The sequence below is a fragment of the Eschrichtius robustus genome, chromosome 2 (genome assembly GCF_028021215.1).
Source record: "Eschrichtius robustus isolate mEscRob2 chromosome 2, mEscRob2.pri, whole genome shotgun sequence".
In the NCBI taxonomy this organism is placed as follows: Eukaryota; Metazoa; Chordata; class Mammalia; order Artiodactyla; family Eschrichtiidae; genus Eschrichtius; species Eschrichtius robustus.
In genome coordinates this window covers 123,554,314-123,577,549 of record NC_090825.1, presented here as the reverse complement: position 1 = coordinate 123,577,549, position 23,236 = coordinate 123,554,314, and the positions used below count along the sequence as shown (strand labels likewise).

At 42.8% G+C, this 23,236-nt stretch overlaps 1 protein-coding gene across 2 annotated transcripts in view; it reads left to right on the top strand.

Annotated features, from left to right (window-relative positions):
• PPP2R2B (protein phosphatase 2 regulatory subunit Bbeta) overlaps positions 1-23,236 on the top strand; it is a 464,325-nt gene that overhangs the window by 157,719 nt on the left and 283,370 nt on the right. The window contains exons 1-2 of one of the 2 annotated variants that reach the window (XM_068534532.1): positions 8,997-9,031; positions 9,536-9,729. In XM_068534532.1, the coding sequence (XP_068390633.1) occupies positions 9,660-9,729 (70 nt within the window). In that variant the 5' untranslated portion in view covers positions 8,997-9,031; positions 9,536-9,659. Of the gene's footprint in view, positions 1-8,996; positions 9,032-9,535; positions 9,730-23,236 lie in introns of those variants that run through there. The other variant, XM_068534531.1, reaches the window with a different exon arrangement.

Sequence of the window (23,236 nt, the reverse complement as noted above, 5' to 3'; positions counted from 1 at the left end):
TAGAGATTGAGCTGCCTGGTGGATAGCAGGGAAATACCAGATCAGCTGTTGGTGTCATTAGCCTGGGGGTCAGTGGAGAGGTTTGTGCTCAGTATTCATTTAGGAGGGTTTTTTTTTTAATTTAACATCTTTATTGGAGTATAACTGCTTTACAATGGTGTGTTAGTTTCTGCTGTATAACAAAGTGAATCAGCTGTACGTATACATATATCCCCATATCCCCTCCCTTTTGCGTCTCCCTCCCACCCTCTCTATCCCACCCCTCTAGGTGGTCACAAAGCACCAAGCTGATCTCCCTGTGCTATGCGGCTGCTTCCCACTAGCTATCTATTTTACATTTGGTAGTGTATATATGTCCATGCCACTCTCTCACTTCATCCCAGCTTACCCTTCCCCCTCCCCGTGTCCTCAAGTCCATTCTCTATGTCTGCGTCTTTATTCCTGTCTTGCCCCTGGGTTCTTCAGAACCATTGTTTTTTTTTTTTTAGATTCCATATATATGTGTTAGCATATGGTATTTGTTTTCCTCTTTCTGACTTACTTCACTCTGTATGACAGACTCTAGGTCCATCCACCTCACTACAAATAACTCAGTTTCATTTCTTTTTATGGCTGAGTAATATTCCATTGTATATATGTGCCACATCTTCTTTATCCATTCATCTGTCGAAGGACACTTAGGTTGCTTCCATGTCCTGGCTATCGTAAATAGAGCTGCAGTGAACATTGTGGTATATGACTCTTTTTGAATTATGGTTTTCTCAGGGTATATGCCCAGTAGTGGGATTGCTGGGTCATATGGTTTTATCATGAAGTGAGTGGCAAGCCATGAGATTGGACGAGGTCACCTTGGACGGGACTGTGGATAGAGAAATCTGAGACCTTTGAACTCTAGGGTGCTTGTAGAGGTCAAGGCAAGCAGTGAGGAGGAACAGCCGATGAGCTTGAGAAGGAGTGTGCATTGAGGTAATAGGAGAATCAAGAGAGGGTGGTACCTGGGAATCAGTGAAGAAAGTGTGTTTAGGAAGGAGGGAGCACTCAACTATACACACAAAACTGCTTTGCATGCAAGTGTTGAAGGCAGTGGTGCATCTAATTCAATAAGTCTTCAGAAATCACGCCACCGATCATGTGACCACACATCTCTACTCTCTGATACAATCTAAAAGACTGTAATAGTTTTCAGCCGGATCCCTATAACTGTACCTTTAAATTTCTCCACCTTTAGTGGCTGTAATAAGAGTCCAGATACCCAGCTGTGAAAATTCCTTTTTTGGTAGTGGCATCTGGTTATTTGGCTTCTTCTACTGGCTGGCATTGAAGCCATAGGTGTTGAACTAAACCGTTGGCTTATTAGGGCGGTAACTATACAGTGACTGAATTACACCTTTCTTGCTATCTGGTATGTATTGTTATGTAGTATCATCTTAGCACTTTTAGAGTCTTGATCTTTTATCATTTTATTAATTCAGCTTACTAGTTTTAGGGGGAAATGCAGATTGGGTTCAAATTTACCATTACATATATATGTACACATGTGGGTATGTCTATATATTTTTTCATATTCAGTTTGTATTACTTTAAATAGTTGTGAGGTTCATCAGATTAAAGTTGCTTGGTTTGGTTTTAGTATTACTGTCTAATTCAAGTCCTTGATAGATGAAAATTTTCCTTTGGAAGAATACGATAAAACTCATTTTGTGAGTGGAATAACACTTTTGGAATAGTTCCTCCATACTTGTGCTTTAGCCACTAGGCATGTGTGGTTATTGAGCCCTAAAAATGTGCCTTTTCTGAGAGGCGCTGTCAAGTGCAAAATGCACACCAGATTTCAAAAACTTGGCATTAAAAACAAAAGTGTACATATATCGTTAATCATTCTATATTCTATATATGTTGAAATCAATTTTTGACATATTGGATTAAAGAAAATATTTTCATTTTGGTTTCAAAAAATTTAAACATCATTAAAATTAATTTTATCTGTTTCTTTTCAGTTGTTAATGTGGCAACTTGAAAAATTTACAAACAAAAATGTGTCTTGCATTGTATTACTTTTGGGTAGAGCTGTTCTGTGCATTTGATAGCATACACATTTACATCAGTGTCTCTCAATTTTCAGGTGTGCACAAAATGATTTTTGACCTTTTCAATACAAAGTTTCATCTAAAAAGTATTTCATAACATTCAAAAAAACCTTTAAAACATTTTCTTACTACAAAAATGATACATGGGGACTTCCCTGGTGGTCCAGTGGTTAAGACTCCCCTGCTTCCACTGCAGGGGGCATGGGTTCAGTCCCTGGCTGGGGAACTAAGATCCCACATGCTGGGCTGTGCAGCCAAAAAAAAAAAAAAAAGATCTAAATTTTCTTTGACAAGAATATGAACCACAAGGAAAACCACTGTTAAGTATTTTCATATATTCCTTTTGACATACACACATTTTTTTGACCAAAAAAGGGGACCAGTCAGTATACATTGTTTTTTTGACTTTTTTAAACAACATGACATGAATATCTGTACTTGTCATTACATGCATTTAAGTTTTTCTGCACTAATATTAACCTGAGGGATACGTCATACTCCTAGAGGTAATGATGGTTTATGACAGCAGAGATTTTTTAATCTTTAATAACAGCTTTATTGAAACACTCTTTTTTTTCTCTTCCAGTTTCATTGACATACAATTGACATACAGCATAGTATAAGTTTCAGGTATCCAGCATGACTTGATGTACATCATGAAATGATTATCACAATAAGTTTAGTGAGCATCCATCATCTCATATAGATACAAAATTTTACAAAAAACAGGAAAAACATTTTCCTTGTAATGAGAACTCTTATGATTAACTCTTTTTAACAACTTCCATATATAACATGCAACAGTGTTAATTATGTTTATCATATTGTACTTTACATCTCTCGTACTTGTTTATCTTATAACTGGAAGTCTGTACCTTTTGAAACATCTTTCTAAAGTATTCAATTCAGTGGGTTTTAGTATATTCAGAGTTGTGCGGCTATTGCCCTTAAGTAATTTTAGAATATTTTCATTATTCCAAAAGGAAATCCCAAACCCATAAGTAGTCACTCTTATTCCCCCACCTCAGCCCCTGGCAACTAATCTACTTTGTCTCTATGGATTTGCCCATTCTGAACATTTCACATAAACGGAGTCATATAATACATGGTCTTTTGTGACTGGCTTCTTTTGCTTAGTATAATGTTTTCAAGGTCCATCCATGTTGTAACATGTATCAGTACTTCATTACTATTTATAGCTGAGTAATAATCCTTTATATAGATATATCACATTTTATTCATCCATTTATCAGTTGATAAATATTTGGGTTGTTTCCGCTTTGGGGATATTATGAATAATGCTGCTGAGAATATTCATCTACAAGTTTTTGTGTGAATATGCGTTTTCAGTTCTCTTGGGTGTATACCTAGAAGTGGAATTGTTGGGTCATATGGCAACTCTGTTTAACATTTTGAGGAACTGCCAAACTATTTGTGGTTGCACCATTATACAATCCCACAAGCAGTGTGAGGGTTCCAATTTCGCCACCTCCTCACCAACACAATAGGAGTGATTTTCAACTGAGAGGCTATTCATTTCTAAGAAGTACAGATCAGACTCTAGTGGTGGGTGGTTTGGAAAAAGACCTCTAAGTTTCTGTTGTGACCTTGACCCACCCAACAGACACACATGCACACGCGCACACACACACACACACACACACAGAGCCAGGCTCCTATTTGTTTGACTTTGGATATATTATTTCTCTCTACTAGCCTTAGTAAAATAGAGATAATTTACCTCCTAGGGGCTGTTGTTAGAATTAAATGAGATAATGCTAGTGAAACCTTTTGCATAGTGCCTAGTACGTAATAGATGCTCGATAAGCATTAGCTATTAATATTATATCAGTGGCTCAATAATTTTCATCGGATCTAGGAGCCTTGCAGTGGCCATCACTCACAGATCCACTGTGGCAATTTCATAACCAGCCTGAAGGGGATCAAACAAATGTATCAGGTTTCCTCTGAAGGCTGTGGGAATGTTTTATGGTAAAGGTAGGATTTTTAAGAGTTATTTAAATTATGGCCAAAGTTTGATCAGATGGTGGAATGTTCTGGAATTTGACACAGCTTGGGAGACTTGGTATCGAGGAATTGAAAGGAACTTTGCACAGGTAACACATATAAGTAGAAAGCTATATCAGCAATTAATGTATTTCTACTGTTGGAGCGGTAAATGTTTAACAATCAGCTCTCCCACCGCCAGCCCCACCCCCCCAGAAAAGCCAAAGCCCTGATTTATATAGGTTTTTTTTTTTACTTCTATGATATAAATAACCCACCATGGCAGATTTCAGATTTTAAGCTACCAACATGATGTCACTCAAAGTAGAGCTGGAAAAAAGATGTGTGTAATCGACAGAATCAGCTCTCAACAGCCAGCACGTACCAGCTCTAGCATACCACTGTTTCTTTTCATAAATTGCTGGACTTGGATAATTGAGGGAATGGTGTACTCAGTGAAATCCACTAAGTATCCAGAATCTAGAACTAATACAACATTTTGAAGGCAAGATGTTTTGTTTTCTTCTCCTAGGTTAAATGCCATGTTAAAGGCTCACTCATGTGGTATGTATTACACGTTGTAACATGCACAATAAAGAATTGCAAACCTTGCTAGAAACTCAAGAGGTCATCCTCTGGGCAGTCAATGCAAACCACCTCAGAGAGACAGTTGTGCATTTGGGGCTGAATGATCCTAGAGAGGGATTCCATAGGATTCCATGATGGACAAACGTGATTAGGTCTGCACTTACATAATGTGAAAATCAAGAAAGGATAATCCTAATTCCTTCCACTTGCACAGGACTTCGTGGCTTATAAAGGGCTTTCTGCAAGATGGTAAAATCTCTTATATCCAGTGCCTAGTGCTTGTTAAGACAGATTGCTAGGTGGTAAACTCAGGTTTCTAGGTCACTTGTGTTCACATGACTGACTTGTAGTGCATCTCTCCAATTCTCTGCCAGTGGAGACCTCATGAGCCACTACCAGGAGGCCAAAGCGACATTTTAGTGAGGTCTGGCTATGGGCCAAGCCTGTATTAAGCACTTTCTTTACAATGTCTCTGAAGCCACTCAACAACTCTGTGAAGTAGTTCCTATTATTTTCTTCCAATGCTGCAAATACAGAGGCTAGAGATGTTCAATTACTTGCCAAAGGTCATGAAATTCATAAATGCCTGAGCTGGGACAAAAAAATCAGGACTGTCTGACACCTAAAGCCTATATTAAGAATCTCTAGACTGGCTTAGGTCAAAGGTTTTCATAAAATTGTAGATATTTAATGTGCCAATTGGACAGCATGACCTGCAAGTAGTTTCCAATGTAGGCAGGGCTGACTTAACTGGGCTAGGGGTATGTGAGAGCATTGGGGGAACATAATAAAGGTGATGAAAAAAAGAATGTGTTCCCGTGCTGTCACGCTAGATTGTGTAACTTAAGAAGGCTGTGTATTTGTAATTGCCCTTTTCTGTGTAAAGCACAAGCCTGAATTAGGCCAGCCTTTCAGAGCATCCTCTGCTGCCCCTTTTGTAGCCTGTGGCCCCCTTTCCATAAATTGTAAATTAGATACTAAGTTCCATGATGGCAGAGACGACTGTACATCTTCAGCACTGATGTTGCTGAATCTTTAGTCCTATCCCAGTGGCTGACATGGTAGGTACATAAATATTTGTTCCATAGTACTGGTGGTGGTGATAGCAAATACTCAGCAAGTGATTGCAGTCTATTCTTTCCAAGTATTATCTCATTTAATCCTCATAATAACTCCATTAACTTTTTTTTCTCCCTAATTTATAGATTAAAAAAAAAAAAAACATGGCTTGGGAGATCTTGTAACTTGCTCAAGGACATAATAATAAGTGACAGAAAATCAGCTTTGCTTGATATCAGAGTCTTGACACTTAACATTAATGGTCTGTTAATTTATAATGTATTTGTTGTATCTCCAAGAAAGCTCATATTACTAAAATCAGATGATAGAATTTCAGTTCTGTGAAGAAAGGGACTCTGTTTTGTTTTAACTGTATCCCACCACCTACAATAATTCTTGTCATATATTAAGTGCTCAGTAAATATTTTTGGTGCATATGCATGCAGGAATGGGTAGGACAGTTATTTCAATAGGAATAGGAGTTACAAGCTAGAAACTTACTGGCTTACAACACACTTTGTTGTTGGGTTTGGGGGGGCAAGAATTTAAATACAGGTAGAGCTTTAAAACCTAAATATCACTGAACAAATTCAGTAATTTACTCATTCATCTACGAAATATTTATCTCCATTCAGTAAATATAATCGAGCATCTACTAAGTGCCAGACTCTTAATAGCAGAGATATAGTGGAATGGTTGACAATTATAAGTAAACAAATATTACAAAAGGCAAATGTTCCATGAAGAAGGAAAAAAAAGATGTTAAGACAAAATACCAGGGGCAGGGACTATGGGGAGGCCAGGGAATGCCTCAGTGAAGTAGGGACAGTTCAGCTGTGATGCTGAAGAATGCCAGGAACACGAGGAAGGGGCATAGGGAATGAATGGCATGTGCAAATGCCAAAAGCTTTTGGAAAGAACTTGGCACATTGGAGGAACAGAAAGAAGGTCAGAGCGTCTTCTTAGAAATGGTCTGTGTAGTCCTCTTACAACTACAGGATTGCACAGGGCTTCCTTCACTCCCTGACCTCCTTTACTGCACATCGTTGTGTTAAGGAACAAAGCCAACAGCTGTATTTTTCTTGGTTTTGGTTGGAGGGGATGGTTCCCCACTGCCCATAGCAGAAAAGAGTGGTTCACAAAATAGAAACCTTGGAATCTACTTAATCTACTTAATGGAGAGCCATCTAATTTGCCTTCTCACAACTTGTGTCTTAGGAAAACATTGCCTATACTGTTGAATAAAATAAATGCAGGAAGAATTTTGTAGGAAACAGGAAAGGGAAAATTTAGTAAACGCAGAGGCTTGATCTCTGGAGGGGACACTTCTCCCATTGCTTTTACAGTGGAAAATTCCTCAAGCACAGCCTGGCTAACGAGACTGGGCCTTCCTGATTCATCTTGCAACTGTGTTCCAATCTAGCCCATGTTCTAGAAAGATACGGGTGAGAATATCCCAAATACTACTCCAAGGTCTCCAGTGGCAACGTAAGGTCATTTCAACTCAAAGCAAGATGTCTTCTCGCCGCTTTAAGATGAACTTAGCTTTTCTCCCCTTTCCCCTCCACCGCCCCTTATGCCTACCTGCAAGAGAAGCTGGACTATGTAACTACAGGTGAGCTGACCTCTGGAGCCTTGGTGATGGATATAGCTCACCATGTGAAGAACCAGCCATGGCAACTGGAGCTGAAGTGGATTAAATCAATTTGCACCAGTCTTCATCTGTTCCTGGAATTCCGTATGTGAATTTGGCACAAATCGTCAAACAAGCAGGAAAGACTTAACCAACAGATGAGAATAAAATGGAATCTACTGTAAGATGAACTTCCCCGCCCCGAATTATATCAAAGAATATTTCTCCTCTCTTCTCCCAGAGATATGCGTTTGCTTTCTGGAGATGAGGACAATGCCAGTTTCCACCTGCCAGAAGCATCTGTTCTTCATGGAAATCTAATGGCAATTCCCAACCTCAGTTAAGGACTTGTTTTCCCATTTTTTTTTTTTTTTTTTTGACTTCAAATACTTTCTAAATTGTGTTAGCCGAAGCATTGTATGTATATAATTAACTCACAGGTCCCTCTGGGCTCATCCAGCTAAACTGGTGGAGCTTAACTGAGCAAAACATTCGCGGATGTCTCTCCCGAGGTCTCTCCCTGCAGTGACACCCACTGAAACGAATGCCTTCTGCAAGGGGAAATCGGGGGCATTTCTTTTCCAAACTGGCTTTCTAGTGATTTGGGTTGCTTCAGAAATGATTGTAGTTGTTTCATGACAATAACGATCTCATTTTCTTTCAAATATGGAATTTGCGATTTGCGATTCGGGAAAAATGGGGGTTGCGGTGGCATTCTGTATTTTCCTCCTAGTTGAAGTAGGAAGATAGGCCTCTTTTTGGTATTCACTGGATCTTTGAAATTCCCTCAGGGAAGCAGTGGCGCTCTGCTGGCGCAGGGCTCCACTGTACCTTTCACGTGGAGAGCAAATGTCAGCGGTTCCTGCAGTGCTGTGTCTTCACAAGCAAAACCCGCAGGGGGGCCTGGAGCTGTTTGTCCAAAACTAAGTGCAAAGAGCTAGGGAACGTGGACTTTTTCAGACTGACTATGTTGACAAGATTCATACCTCAGCCCTCTTCCTCCCTCTGCCAGTGTAGACGCAGACGCCTACAGGTAGAAGAGGTTTTAGACTCTGTTTGAAAGGGAGAAGTCAGGTGTGATCCGCAGAAAAGTTCTGGCCCCAGCTCCCCGATCTATTCCTAGCGCAGAGAGGGCTTAAGCTAGGCTATGAGCGTTCTCTCCTCTCTGTGTGAGGCTTCGATCCCCAGGCCTCGCCCTTGAACTTCATCCAGAGACCACATGCATTATGGAAGGGTGAGCAACAGGGACCGGGATGTAGACTTGCTGCCTACCCAAGGGAACCTACTTCTCTTTGCGGTCCTGAAGCACAGGTGTCCGGAGAAAGGCAGCGAGCTAGGGACTCTGGGTGCTGGAGTAAACGCCGCCCTGAGCTGCGTGGCGCTAGGGGGAGGGAGGTTGGAAGAGCGCGGTCTACGCTTTTCACGTCAACCTGCAAGCTAGCTGCTCGCTGCCCAGGTGCGGGTTCGCGGCTGCGTGCGCCCCACTGCAGCAGAGAGCAGCCGCAGCCTCGGCCTCGGCCACCACCGCTGCTGGGGAAGAGTCCTGGGGCTGCTGACGCGGTTGGGAGGAGCCTCGCCTTTAATGCACCAGCCGCCTCCAGCCTCCTCCTGCAGCAGCAGCAGCGGCAGCTGCGAGTGCGCGCGTGTGGGTGTGAGGGTGAGTGCGCTGGCGCCGGCTGCAGCGCCCTGCCCGGCTCCCCGCCGGCTGCCGAGCCCCCGCCAGCTCGAGCCGCCCTCCCGTGGGACCAGCACCCTCATCCAGGCCGGGCCCGCCTGAATCCTGCCCCTGCCATCTCGCCACTGCAGCTCGGGTCCAGAAAGGCACCATTTTGTCGCGGCTGCCCGCTCCCCCAGGGGGAGGAGGGATCTCTTTTGCATTTCGGAGCGGCTGCCAACGAGGGGAACCTGTTGGGCATCTCCCCAGCCCCGCTTGTGAGCGCCTCCGGGGCGGCGGGCGGGCCCAGAGCCCTCGGGGCACGGCGCATCTTGGCACCGGGAGGCAGCGGAGGCAGGCGCAGCGTCCGCGCCGGGCACTGGAGCTGGAGTGAGCGCACCGCGGGAGGAGCCGCCGCAGCCTCGGAGATCCCGGGCGGAGGAGGTGACAGCTCCATTGCCGGGTTTTTATTTTTTTTCTCTCTCCGCCTCCCCGTCTCCTCCTCAGGCTCGGACCATGGTGCAGTCCCACTGGCTCCCCTGCCCCCCTCTCCTGTGAGACTGGCTGCGGGGAGGGATCATGGATACTTGTCTGCCGGCTTCTGGTTCCCACGCAAGTAAGCCTGCTGTCAATGGAGGAGGACATTGATACCCGCAAAATCAACAACAGTTTCCTGCGCGACCACAGCTATGCGACCGAAGGTAACGCCAGCCCCGCCGCATTCCGCCGCTGGGGAAGGGCGCAAGTTGCGGATCGCTGAGCTCCGCGGGCAGCCGGGCGAGTAGCGGCGGAGACTCCTCCTCCGGGCCCCGGGGCTGGGGCGGGGGCTCGGCTCGCAGGGGCAGCTGCGGGTGCGCCCCACATCCATCCGGGCTCCGCGAGGCGAGCCGGGCGTTCAGCAGCAGGTGGACCCGGCGCCCACGGGAGTTAAAATGGCCCTCGGGGATGAGGTTTTTCAGGGTGGGGCTCCCAGCTGGAAAAATGACCCCCCAAAAGGCAGATGACCCCCTCCCCGGATATGTACGCAGGGGTCGGGGTGAGGGGAGAGATAGGAAGGAAGGGGGCCTGAGAGGACCGTGGGTCCGCCCCTCCCTGAGCGGAATGATGTCTCTCTCAGTGGCTGCAAGGGTGGGCATGGTTTCATTTCCTGCCCGTTCATCTCTCCGGCCGGGTTACCTGCTTAGACAATCAAAAGCCCAAAAGGCCCGTTGAAAAAGGGCGAACCCCGCTCCCCTTGGAAGTGCATTAGCAAGATATGAAAAGGTGGCTGGGGAGACAGTGCTGGGGCGGCGAGCGAATGAGTGTGACACGTGGGGCGAGCAATGCGATCAGTGGGGCCTTTAAAAATCACCATTATGAATTCTGCAGCAGTAGTTTCTGCTGAATCAACAGCCAGCAGAAAGCAAGAGGGTTCAGTAAGCTGAGCTTTGCCAAGAGGTGAAATTGTCGTGTCTCTCTCTCTCTCTCTCCCCCTCCCCTCGCCACCCCCCAGCTTGTTCTGACATTAGCCTGAGTGAGGTGCAGGCAGGAAAGGAGAGTCAGCAGGTGGAATCTCATTTGCCTTTTGTGTGGGAATAGAGAGAGGAGGCTTTTTTTTTTTTTTTTTTTCAAATACCAAAACTTTTGCATTTTTGCTTTCATTTTCTACCTGTCAGCCTTCATGCTTAACCACTCCTATAAAGTGTTGTATTGTCACATTGTGATATCCACATGAGAAAATATGTGTGAAAGTGCTTTAGGAAAATGTAGCAAGGCATGTTAATTTAAGATTCTTCTTATTATTCTTGGGTGCTAAAATTTCTATAATATTTAATCAAATCAAGACTATTAGAGAAATCTGATGGGTGTGGTGGTAGTAAGAGTTCAAGTTCTGAGAGATAAAAAGACACACAATTTGGGGGTAAAGGTGGCACCTTCTATAAACATCCCTGGAAGTTTTAGATAGAAAGAATGCCCAGCGCTATTGAAAATACATGCTTCGTTCATCATCATTATTGGAGAGCATCACACCTAATGCGTCCATGGCGCTAGACAGATCAAGCAGAGCTTTATGAGCTCTGGCCTTCAGGAGCTTAGAAGTGGCTTTTAAGATGTTCAGCAGCCTGTCCCTGCCCCATACCAAGCACCATACTTGCTGATTCTTTTTACTTGCCTGGTGACAACGTGGTGGTAAGATGTTCTTCCCCATTCTTAGTGCTTTGTCACTGACTCACCAGGTAGAATATGATCAGCTCTGGGTCAGAGCATATCATCCAAAAGAGAAGTTGGCTTTCCGGTCTATTGTCTTTGGGGGCACACCTTTTTTTTTTTTTTCTGTTTGAGACAACAAAGATAGAGGGCTGCCTTCATGTTTTCTTCTGTATTGCGTTATGCCTCCACGTGCAGGCAAAGGAAACTTACTGAGCTGGGAAGATGGGGAAATTGAGGCCATGTGCGTAGCACTGTCATCTGTAGAATGAAGAAATGAGTTAAACACGGCATTCCTTATCGCTTTCAGGGCCCTAGGTACTACCTAATCTTTGTTCCTATTTGATGACATTTTTGTAAACTCTGCTTCTGAATAAAATATCTGGGTTCATATAGTCTGAAATAAGGCATGAGTTTATAGCAAAGAACTTTCTAAAATTTTTCCAAATCAGCCTCTTGGATCCCTCCCCCCACCCCCCAACTGCCACCACATTGAAAATTTAAACAAACCTTTATTTCACAGTATGCTTCCATGTTTCTTTACCTGATCTTAGTGAAGGTCTGGGAAGAAAACAAAAAAAAATGGAACTTAGACAATGTAAATTGCCTTTTTACATGCAATCCCTAATTGCATTTTAGGCAACAATGACCTGGCCAGAGGGGGAAGTGTCCTTCTTCTGATGATGAATACCTTCAAAGTGCTAGTACACCTTGAAGGAACCCCACTAGATCAAAATATTCTTTGTTAAAATCGTCTTCACTGGGGGCTTGTCACTTGTCACAAAGGGGCTTCCCTTTATTAACTTAAACCCACCTTCTGGGGAATTAATTTCTGGGTCCTTCTATAGACTTTGCTTTTCTTTATGCCTCCTTTGATATTTCTGCATTTTCCTCCCTTGCCCAGATATGTCAGATTTTTTTTTTTTTTTCTGCAAAATCTCCTTCGCATTTATCTCTGAATTTTTCTTCCCTTTGCTCGGATCATTCCACACTGCAGTGGAATTCTATTTAAAGCTGGAAGGTTTTTGCTGTGTAGTTAGTGTGAAGGACTCTAAGCTCAATTTGCATTGTAAGTGGTATCTGCAGGCAAGTTCATCCGGGTAAGAGCAATGCAAATGCTAAAGGACACTTTTTCCCAAGCTCCTCCCTCTCTCTCTCTGATGGGAAAAGAATGCATGACGTGCATTTATTGAAAACATTTCTTATAACTTTTCTTTTATTCTGAGTATTAAGTTACCACCCTTCCCTACCTTTTCCTATCTTTTCCTCCCTTTCTCAAAGTTACGATCTTTGAGTATCTTCTCTTTTCCAAGCCCTGTACTGAGGTTTCTGTAAGTAGCATTTTAATATGTCCATCCCCTGCTAAGTGGATCTTGTTATTTCCATTTTCAAATAAGGAAACTGAGCAACTGAGGCCCAGGGATGATACTAATTTGTCAAGGTCACACAGTCAGGGGAAAAGCTTGTCTTCAAACTCAAGACTGGCTGACATGCTCTTCTACTAGGAAATTCTGCACTGCTTCATTTTTCTTTAACTATTAGTTCCTGTTATGGGAAAGATCACAGTGGTTTATCTTTGTGTGTAAACGGTGTTCCCATCCGAGGAAAAATTCTTTGCAGGGATCATTTGAAAGTGTGTGTTTGGGTTTCATACCTGAGGTAAAGCATCGGTAGGGTTGGCTTTCTATATTTTTAGACTTGTTAGAACCAACTAAAACCCCCTCTCCATTAGAGCAGTCTGAGAGTTTTCTAGATTAATCTTTCTACCCTCATATGGGGCACAGTCAGAATAAATATTCTACGTAGGTGGACTTTACAGGAATGGCAATCTGGTTAGAAGAGGAAGTCAGAGAACTTGTTGTTTAAAAATAACTATTCTGTTCTCAGTTTCCTTAGCTTTAAAATGGGAATAACATTAGAACCTATGCCACAGGAAAAAAGAATATCTAATGCAGGAAAAGCACTCAACACAGTGCCTAATACAAAGCCAGTCCTCGATAAATGCCCTCAATACATTATAGCCGTTGTTAGTATTACTTAAACTGCATTTGCATTGCAAGCACCCTGGTTTTCCTTGGATCGTTGTTGATTTGGGATGATCTTGAGGGAAGGGCTAGTGGAAATGGGAGAGAAGTCCCTGAGACCCGCCACCGTCCCTTTCTTGACTCAGCCACTAGCCATGGATCTTGCCACTTGGCAATCTGCCTTAATGTACTTGCTGGTTATATTCTGGCAGTGAGTAAGTTCCATCTTCTCTTAGAGGCCTTAAAAAACCCATACTGCTTGTACCTATTAAAAGAAGAACAAATTCACTTAGTCCATGTATTGTTATTATATTAATATGCTATTATTATTATGTAACTATTGATTCCTTCTGCCTTTAATTCCTTCAACAACTATTAACTAACTTTCTGTGGGGGTGATCCTGCATGCTCCGGTACAGACATTGTGTCTGTTCTCATGGAGCTTTTGGGCTGGTGGAGAAAGTAGACATTAAACAAATGATTTTGCAAAAAAATACATAGCTACCAATTGTGACAAGTGATATTCAGGAAAAGCACAAGACGCCTTGAGATTATGTGTAAGGCAGAAAGGCGAATCTAATTTAGACTGGGGGTTCAGTGACTGCCTCTCAGGCAGAGTTGAAGCTGAAAACCAAAGGATGAGTCAGGAATTAACAAGAGCTGAGGACGTTTCAGGTAGAAGGGGCAATAGGTCCAAAGCACAGAGATATAAAATAGTCTGACAGATTCGAAGAATGAGAAGATGCCTAGGGTTGAGTGTAGGGAAAAACAAGAAGAGTGACAAAAACAAGACTGGAGCCTACAGTTTCTTTGGAATGGACCAAAACCAAGAAAAATTAATACGAGGAGAGAAGGATGGATAAATGGATAGATAGATGATAAAGCAAGTATAAAATGTTAATGGTAGAATCCAGGTGGTCGGTCAATGTATATTCACTGAAATTTTTTTTCAACTTTGCTATTTGTTTGAAAATGTTTGTAATAAAATGTTACAAAAAAGAAACTGGAGAGGTATTTAGGGACCGGATCATGTTGAGCGTTGTTGGCCTTAAGGAGTTTGGACCTTATCCAAAGATGGGTCGAAAGCCATCAAAGGATTTTGATCGGGGAGAAATATGATCAGGTTTGTTTTTTCAAAACTCAGGCTGGTTGCTGTGTAGGGTGGGGTCAGAGGGCTGGGTAGGAAGTGAATAGGGGTGAAAGCAGGGGGATAGTTAGGCCACGGCTGTCCCCTAGGATGGTGGCAGCAATAAAGGTGGAGAGAATTCGATGGATTCGAGATACATTGTAGGAGAAGAATGGATAGGGCTGAGTTGGTGTGATAAACTGGGTGGAGATGGAGAAGTAGATGGAGATGGTGTCAAGGATGACCTCCCAGGATTTTGCCATGAGAATGGATGCACAGTGGGGCTTTCCACTGAAACTGGAGTCATCTAGCCTCACGGTGAGACTCTCAAGTAAGCAGTTGGGTATCTGGGTCTGAAGCTCAGAAGAAAGATCTGGACTAGATTATAATTTGGGGTGTCACGGGTATATTAAAGGTACTTAAAAGCATGGGAATAGGTGAGATGCCTAGGAGAAGAGCACTGCAGGGCAGAATTTGAGCCAATGAGTGAAAAATTACAAGGAAACTTATCTTGGCGCCATATAAAGAAATTGTACCCGGACAGAATACCTTGGTGTAAGCATAATTAACCGCACACTTAAATTATACCAATAATGCTATATGGCCATTTTTGAGCAATGGGATAGAATAAGAAGAGGCCAGTCTTGGGTGAGTTGAGTTCAGAGGGTCTCCAAACTTGAGATCTGTGTGATCTGTGAAACGTTACAGCTTCTTAGGGGCATGAGAATAAAAGAAAGAGAAATTCCCTGCTTCCTCCCCTCCCCCCATCCATCCCACACATGCTCAAGAAAGAGGGAAGCTATGATGAGTAAAACTAGGAAGGTACATGAAAATGACTTTTGATATGAAGGTGCTGGAAAGGCATCAGAAAAATAAAAGGAGGTAGTGTCATGATGGAGAGCTGCCCTGTAGTTCCTTAAGTTGCTTTGGTATTTTTTATGCAAATGCCAGATCAGAATAGTATTTCCAATGCATATGGATGACTGTTTGAGTTCTCTGCCAGTCTCAGAAAAATCTGAAATGGAAGGTGGGAAGAAGCAGCCTTATACTATTATAAATGACCTTTCCGGGGATAGGAAATGTTCCACTACCAAACATAATAACCAGAGTGCATTGAAAATCACTAGCAAGTATTCATTATTAGCATCCAGGTCCCCAGGGGCGATCCCAAGCCCTTTATGAGGGCTGGTCAGAAACGTACCAGTGAACCTGGGGTGAATAACATTAGGCCAGTCCTGTCAAAATATTGGTATGCTCAATGAAAAGAGCACAGCTGTAGACTGACATTCCTAGATTCTAGCATTTGCATTTACGAAGAAACTAAGGGCCCAATTTAGACGCTTAGATGAGGGAGGAGAACTAAGGTTTCTTGAGTACTGTCTGTATCCCAGGCATTTTCCTAGGTGTTTCTCATGTGTTTACTCATTTAATCTCCTTCAACAACTCTGAGGAAACGGTTGCATTAGATGCAGTTTTCAGAATAAGAAATTGCAAGGTTTGGAGAAGCAGAGAAACTTGTATAAGGTCACATACTTGTTAAGTGGCAGACCCAGATTGGAACCAATGACTGCCTGGGTTCTAGGCAAGAGTTCTTTGCCCACCCCTGCTGCTTCTTGCCTGGATTTTAGAGGGAAAAAAATTCAGGTTGTGTTCAACGCTCCGCATACATCCCCATGGTGCCGATTCAGTGCTACTCAGTTCACCCGGTTCATCTCATCCCAGTAAGACAGTGCACAAGTCTAGGCTTTCCTCTTTTTCCCACAGGGAGGGAGCTGAATTCCCCCAGTTGGTGCCAGAATCCTTAGCTGACTTAATCCTGTAGATTTATTCTACTCTATCTATAATACGAAAAGAAGGAAAATATTTACGGAATTGAACAGTCAAAATATGAGAATTAGCTGGGTTTTTATAGCCTTCTCCATGTCCCTCACCCCCAGCCTGGGACACTCACAATGAAGTTCCCACTGGGCCATCCAGGCACGCATTGTCCAGAGTTGATGGCAACTCATATAGTTGCCTGGAGCAGAGCACAAGGAATGGGCCAGAGGCAGCTGTATGGTGGCTGATGTCCTCTTGCATCAGGGGTGGTGTCTGAGGACTCATTTTGGCCAGAGCAACTCTCCAGTAGTGCTCTACCCATCTCCCATTAAAATGATATTTGCTTTCATCTCCAAACTTCATTCTTACCACCAGATTTCCTTCTGTTGCCTTTCCAATAGAACGCGAGAATGAGGCTGAAAATCAGCTCTGACCTGACAAACCAGTTCTGACATAACTATCCCATTGGAAGCACAGAGTCTTTTTACAAGACCACTAGGAGTTTTGTCGTAAATCCAGGAATCCTTGGATTCTTATGCTCCAAGTTCAGTATGGGAATAGTGGGAAGTGGTCATAATAGGATATGTATTTGTGAAATCCGTGGACAACTAATTAGTATTAATGCTTTCTTTGGAGAAAGGATCATTGTGGGTAATGGAAACGGATGGCCATGTAGAGGGGGGTAAGTCAGACTGTCAGTTCTGTTCTTTAGAGGCAAGAGACCTGATTGATTCCAGCAAATGAAAAGAAATGAAGGGGCAAGAAGATGCATGGAGTCTAAGGGTCTGGAGGGGCCTCTACAGGCAGGATTTTAACGTGAGAAAGATGAGGTCTACCAGAAGGAGTGTGCCAAAGAGTACCTTACCTAGGAGACCATGTATTCTAGGCGTACTGGGCTTGACGCTGGGCGACTGACAGCCTCCTCCATCATGCATGGCTGATTTCACTGCTTGAATCCATTAAGTAATGAACCCGAAGTAGTCACAGAATGGCAGGCCATCTCCTCCACTTAATGCAGGGGGCTCATCTCTGTGACCCTCAACAGATGCACAAGGGTGCTGAATGTGGAAAAGCTGTAAGTGGCTCTAATGGGAGATATTGCAGCAAGATGCTGAGCACTCCCAGGTGGTCTGAAAGGCAAAAGCTGGATCCCTAAGTACAAAATCTCACCAGGAAGCATGTTACCAAAGACGAGAGCTGAACAAGAAACTTGAGAGTAGCATTGCTCATGTAACTTTGCAGAGGTCAAGTTGGGGCCAGGGACACGCAGATTAGGAGGTCTGTTGGTTCACAGCTGCTGTACTGTTGTCATTCACGTTCCTCTCTGCCTTTATGTCTATTTATAAGGCAAATAATGCATAAACGCCTTCTTATTTGAAAAGCATCAAGCATTATGGAAGTAGATAAAGCAAAGCATGAATCACTCTCCATCCCCACACCCATCCCACTTCTTTGCCCAGAGTTACCATTGTCAGTAGTTGGTGGACTTCCTTATAGACACCTTTCTATACATTTCCATACATTTAAATATACATGTACAGACACACGTTAGGGGAGGGATTGTTTGTTTGTATAACTGAATGCATACTGCTTGTTTTATTTGCGCTTTGTTTTCTCGCCCATTCAGTGACATATCTGAAAGACCTTTTTGTGTCAGGACACCTACGTCTGCCTTGTTCTTTTTAATGGCTGCATAGTGCCCCGTGGTATGACTGTACTGCAGTTTATTTAGCAGTTCCCTTGTGGCTGGATGGGAAATTGTTTCCGGCTTTTTATATTTCATAAGATGCTGCAGTGATTATGCATATATATATATGTTTTTGTTCAAACATTCTCCTTTAAATAAGCCAAGATACTGGTTCTCATTTCTTAGCAAAATGGCAAGAAGAAATCTCTGGTCCTTCGTTTATTCTCTAAGTAACCTTGGATAAGTCATTTAACTTCGTGAACTTGAACTTCCTAATGTAAGAAATACCTGGCATGCCTATGTATATGTGCATAGTACTGTGTATTCTAAAACCACTGTGGATTTGAGTGTTAATACAGAATAATGTTGATTACTAGCAGTTGTGGAGGGCTTGCTGTGTGCCATGAACCAACTTTGGGCTTTAAACTATCTTTCTCGTTGATACTGTCCTTATACCCCTTTAAGTGAAAAGTTGAAACAGAATGAGATTACTTGTTCAAGGTCACCCAGCTGTGGGTGGCAGAACAGAAGTCACCTCCAGGTCTGTCAGTGTAGTATATAGACAGGCCTGCTTAAAAAAAAAAAAAAAAAAGTCATGATGTTGACGTAGAGAAAAGATTCTTCATTTTTTCTAAAGAAATTCTCCTTTGAATCAATACCAATACACAGGGTCTACTTTTTATCAAGAATTTGAAAATGAACAGAGGGGAAATTGGAAGGCAATGCAGTCTTTATTGTAAGCAGTGGTTTGGAATGCACATGAGAAGACCTGGGTGTTATTCCCAGTCCTGCCACCATAATTAGTCACTTTTACTCTCTGGGCTTTGATTTCCTAATCTACTAAAATGAGGTTGAGGATGGGGGAGGGGAGGCAAGCTCTGTATAGATTTTCCTGGCTCTAAGTTTCTGTGATGCACTGTGTCTGTATTTGTGATCATCTAGGATTGTTTTGTGTGTTCTGACATTGTAGTCAGGGGTGAACTTGGGGGACACAGATGTAGGCTTTAAATGGCCCCAGAACTCCAGGTCTGGCTCTGTGTACTGATGGGTCAGATCATCTTTCTGGCAAGAAGGCTCTGGTGCAGCCAAGAGGTGGAGCCAGAAAGGGAAGCGTCTCTGCCAAAAGCTGCTGCAGACGGAGGAGCCAGTCTGTCTGGGCGGCCCATGACTTTGAGAGGAGCCATTTGGCAAAGTTGTTGGCAGGAGCTGCCTTGCAGCATGAATTCTGGAGACTGTGCTGGGCTGGAGTGAATCAGGGATGCAGCAAAGGTGGCTGGTGGAACAAATAACCATCTGGTGAGCAGGGCACTGCTCAACTTGCCGCACCGACAGGAAAGACAAGTGCCAATTGGTGAGGCTGAGCTTTCAGTGACATGATCTGACAGCCACAATAGACTGTCTCCCCTGCTGTTGTGTGCTCCATGGAGGGGGCTGTAAATCCCACATGAACCTTTTTCTTTTAGAAATCAGGAAGCCCCAGTTTCTTCTACTATTATGAATTAGGAAATAAAATTCATCAACTCCAACAAAATTGATTTTTGGATTTCTTGCCAGCTTGCTGTGGTGGTGGTGCTGGGGAGTGTGGTGAAATAGAAGTTCTTGCTCTCAAGCATCTTTCCATCCATTTGGGCAGATGATGCTCTGACCTTCTCAAAATGTACTTAATCATATAAGCCAGACTGTGTGAGTCTGTGCTGCGTTTGCCTCTCTGTTATCCCTGGGGGTGCTGAGATGGTGGAATCAGAGCCTGCCTGGCTCAAGACCCCTCCCCACTCCAGCAGTACTAGTTCCGAGGCCTTGGACCAGTCACGCCATCTCTCTGATTATTTTTTTACCTATAAAATATGGCAGCGGCCGAGGCAACATGCCCCCGGCTAACATGTTATTGTTTATACGTGAGCATTTAATAAATACAGAAGAATCCCTCTCACTCCATGCAGTTGGGACCAATAGTTGATGATAAATTGGAAAAGTTAAGGCAGAGAATCGTAACAATGATACACCTATTTTATTTTTTTTAATTAAAGTATAGTTGATTTACAATGTTGTGTTAGTTTCAGGTGTACAGAAAAGTGATTCAGAGATATGTATAAATTGTTTTTCAGCTTCTTTCCCCTTATAGGTTATTACTAAATGTTGAGTATAGTTCCTGATACACCTATTTTAAACAGCATTGCCTAATTTTGATGAAGAGCCTGTTGAAGAATCAAGGCTTAGTCTCTGAGTAGGGAACTGCTGATCGGGACTTACATTTTTCTCGCACAAACCACACCCAAAATGACAGAGACCATGTCTGAGATTGGTTTCCTTGAGGTTGAGTGAGAGTATAGACCCCTGAGAACCAATCTTAACTACTGATCCTTCTAGATTTTTATGATTGTCCCCCATCTTTTCTCTCTCCCACATTTAATTGACAAGTTTTGATCATTTTTTGAAAGCATTAAACTTAGTTTTCATATCAAACAATCATTCTCTGCCTTTTTACACCATTCTTTTCATCACCTTCCATGATATTTAATTAAATGACAAGTATACGGGCATCAAGAGATTTGGGAGCCGACACAACTGACTCTCAGTAGATGCGCAGCTCAACCAAAAGAAACAGAAGTGAGCCGGTGGACCGGAGATGACCTTGATAGATTAGCTGTGAATGTAGAGCAGGCTAGAGACCCATTTTACAGAGGGAATTGAAGGCATATTTTCATCCAATGAGTCAGCTTCCTAGAGGTCTGTTAAAAGAGATTCTGTTGTAATTATGATGAGGAGGAAGAGCCGTCATATACTGAGTGCTCGCAGCGTACCAGGAATTGAGTTAAGGACTCTATATACACTATATATCAGCGGTCCCCAACCTCTTGGCACCAGGGACCGGTTCCGTGGAAGACAGATTTTCCACGGGGGTGGGGGGATGATTCAGGTGATAATGTGAGCGATGAAGAGCGGCGGATGAAGCTTCGCTCCCTCTCCCACTCGCCTGCCTCCTGCTGTGCGGCCCGGTTCCTAACAGGCTGAGGACCGGTACCGGTCCGGGGGTTGGGGACCCCTGCTATATATGATGTACTATATATTACGCGTATATGTATTGTGTACTACATTGGTGTGTATATATATGATAATAGGTACATGTATCCACGCATGTGTGTGTGCATCATATAATCCTCACAGCAATCCTCAGCTGTATTTACAATTAAGGCTGAATTAGGTGAGACGTTTTAGGTCTTAGTCACCATTGTCTATTTTCCATCTCCTAGCCCAATATCTGGCAAATAGCGCTTATTACACGTTTATTAAGGAAATGAGGGAATGTATGACAAAAACTGAGGCTTAGAGAAGTTGTGTAATCTGCCCAGCATCAGTCAGCAGACTCGGGACTTGAATGCATGTATGTCTGACACAGACATGTATGTTCTTAAGAATGGATTTAGGACGTGGATGGATCTAGAGACTGTCATACAGAGTGAAGTAAGTCAGAAAGAGAAAAACAAATATTGTATATTAACGCATATATGTGGAATCTAGAAAAATGGTACAGATGAACCGCTTTGCAGGGCAGAAATAGAGACACAGATGTAGAGAACAAACGTATGGACACCAAGGGGGGAAAGTGGCGGGGGGTGGTGGTGGTGGTGGGATGAACTGGGAGATTGGGATTGACATATATACACTAATATGTATAAAATGGATGACTAATAAGAACCTGCTGTATAAAAAATAAATAAAATAAAATTCAAATATTCAAAAAAAAAAAAACGGATTTAGGTATATTACAATCATTTCGTTTTTACAAAGCTCTTGGAGATATACTTCGGATCCCATATTGCCCTAAGAATAACCTGATGGGATAAAAATCTGGTGTCATCTCTGCTTTTCACAAGTACGTAGATGCTCTAGAACAGGGTCTGTAAATTGTCCTGTAAAAGGCCAGTTAGTAAATATTTTCATCTTTCCTGACCATACAGTCTATGTCCCACCTACTCAACTCTGCCATTGTAGCGTGTGGGCATGGCTGTATTCTAGCAAAACTCTTATTTGCAAAATCAGGTGGTGGCCCATGGACCATCGTTTGCTGACCCCTATTCAAAAAAAGTGTTTGGAACCCAATAAAGTTCAAAAAATGTTGATCTTCCAAGTGAGTGACTTTGGTAAGTGCTAGAGGGATGCTTACCTGAACAGGAATGGCTCAGTGGGGAAGGTTGGGGTCTTGGTGGGATTCTGACAGGTGGAGCGGAGCGGCACAGGCATTCCTAATGGAGAGTGGAGTCTTGTGTGATCTTAGGAGGCAACAGTAAGCAAGGAAAATGGTGTATTATTGAGCAAATGAGCTGGAGACTAGAGACGTAGCCGACTGTTTGATGCCCATTAGAACCCTCATATACCACCACAGATCTTCCAGGTAGTGTCCGCACAGCTGCTCACTCAGTGGTTACTTTCAAAATGTTTATTATATACTAGGCACCACGCTAAAAAAAACCCAGATATGCAATTAAAAAAAAAACAGACACATATTCTACTGTCATAGAGCTTGCATTCTATTGGAAAGATACACATTAAACACAAACATAAGAGCATGCACATAAATCTTGGTAAATGCTACGTAGGAAAAGAATAGAGGCTGTGAGAGAACAAAATATGTGCTCACTGATGAAAAATTGGACTGTAAAGAAAAGTGTAAAAAAGAAAATTGAATTTACCTCTAGCTCTGAACATAATTATTACAAACATTTTTTGATCTATTTTCTTCCAGGCTGCTGTGTGTGTGTGTGTGTGTGTGTGTGTGTGTGTGTGTGTGTGTGTGAGAGAGAGAGAGAGAGAGAGAGAGAGAGAGATGGATGAATAAAGGAATTATATGAAAAATATTATCATATCTATGCTTGTTTTGTTTGTTTTGGTCCCAAACACAATACTGTGAGCATTCTTCTGTAACATCCTATAGTTAAACCATAATTTTACCAATCACTCAATGCTGGAAGTTTGGATTATTTCCAGGATTTTGATGTAATATTTGTGTGATAAATGATTGCATGCATCTAAATCATCTCTCTGGTTATTTTCTTAGAACAAGTGTCTAAAGTCAAGATTACAGGGTTAAATGGTACGAACAATTAAGTTTCTAGATAATATCAGTAAATTGCGTTCTTAAAGAGTGGTACCAATGAGTGCCTTTGTAATTGCTATGGCTCTTTCCTACTTTTGTTTGGTCCGTGTTTTGCCTCTATTTCACGTTGTCACACGTTTTCAGAGTGTTTTAAGTTCATCCTAGAGAATGTACGTGGGGTGAAAATCAGAAAAAAAGTCATAAAGATATAATTAACAAGCTTTCGTTTGATCCCGTTGCCCTGGTCCTTCCCCAAAGCCCTGGGTCCTCT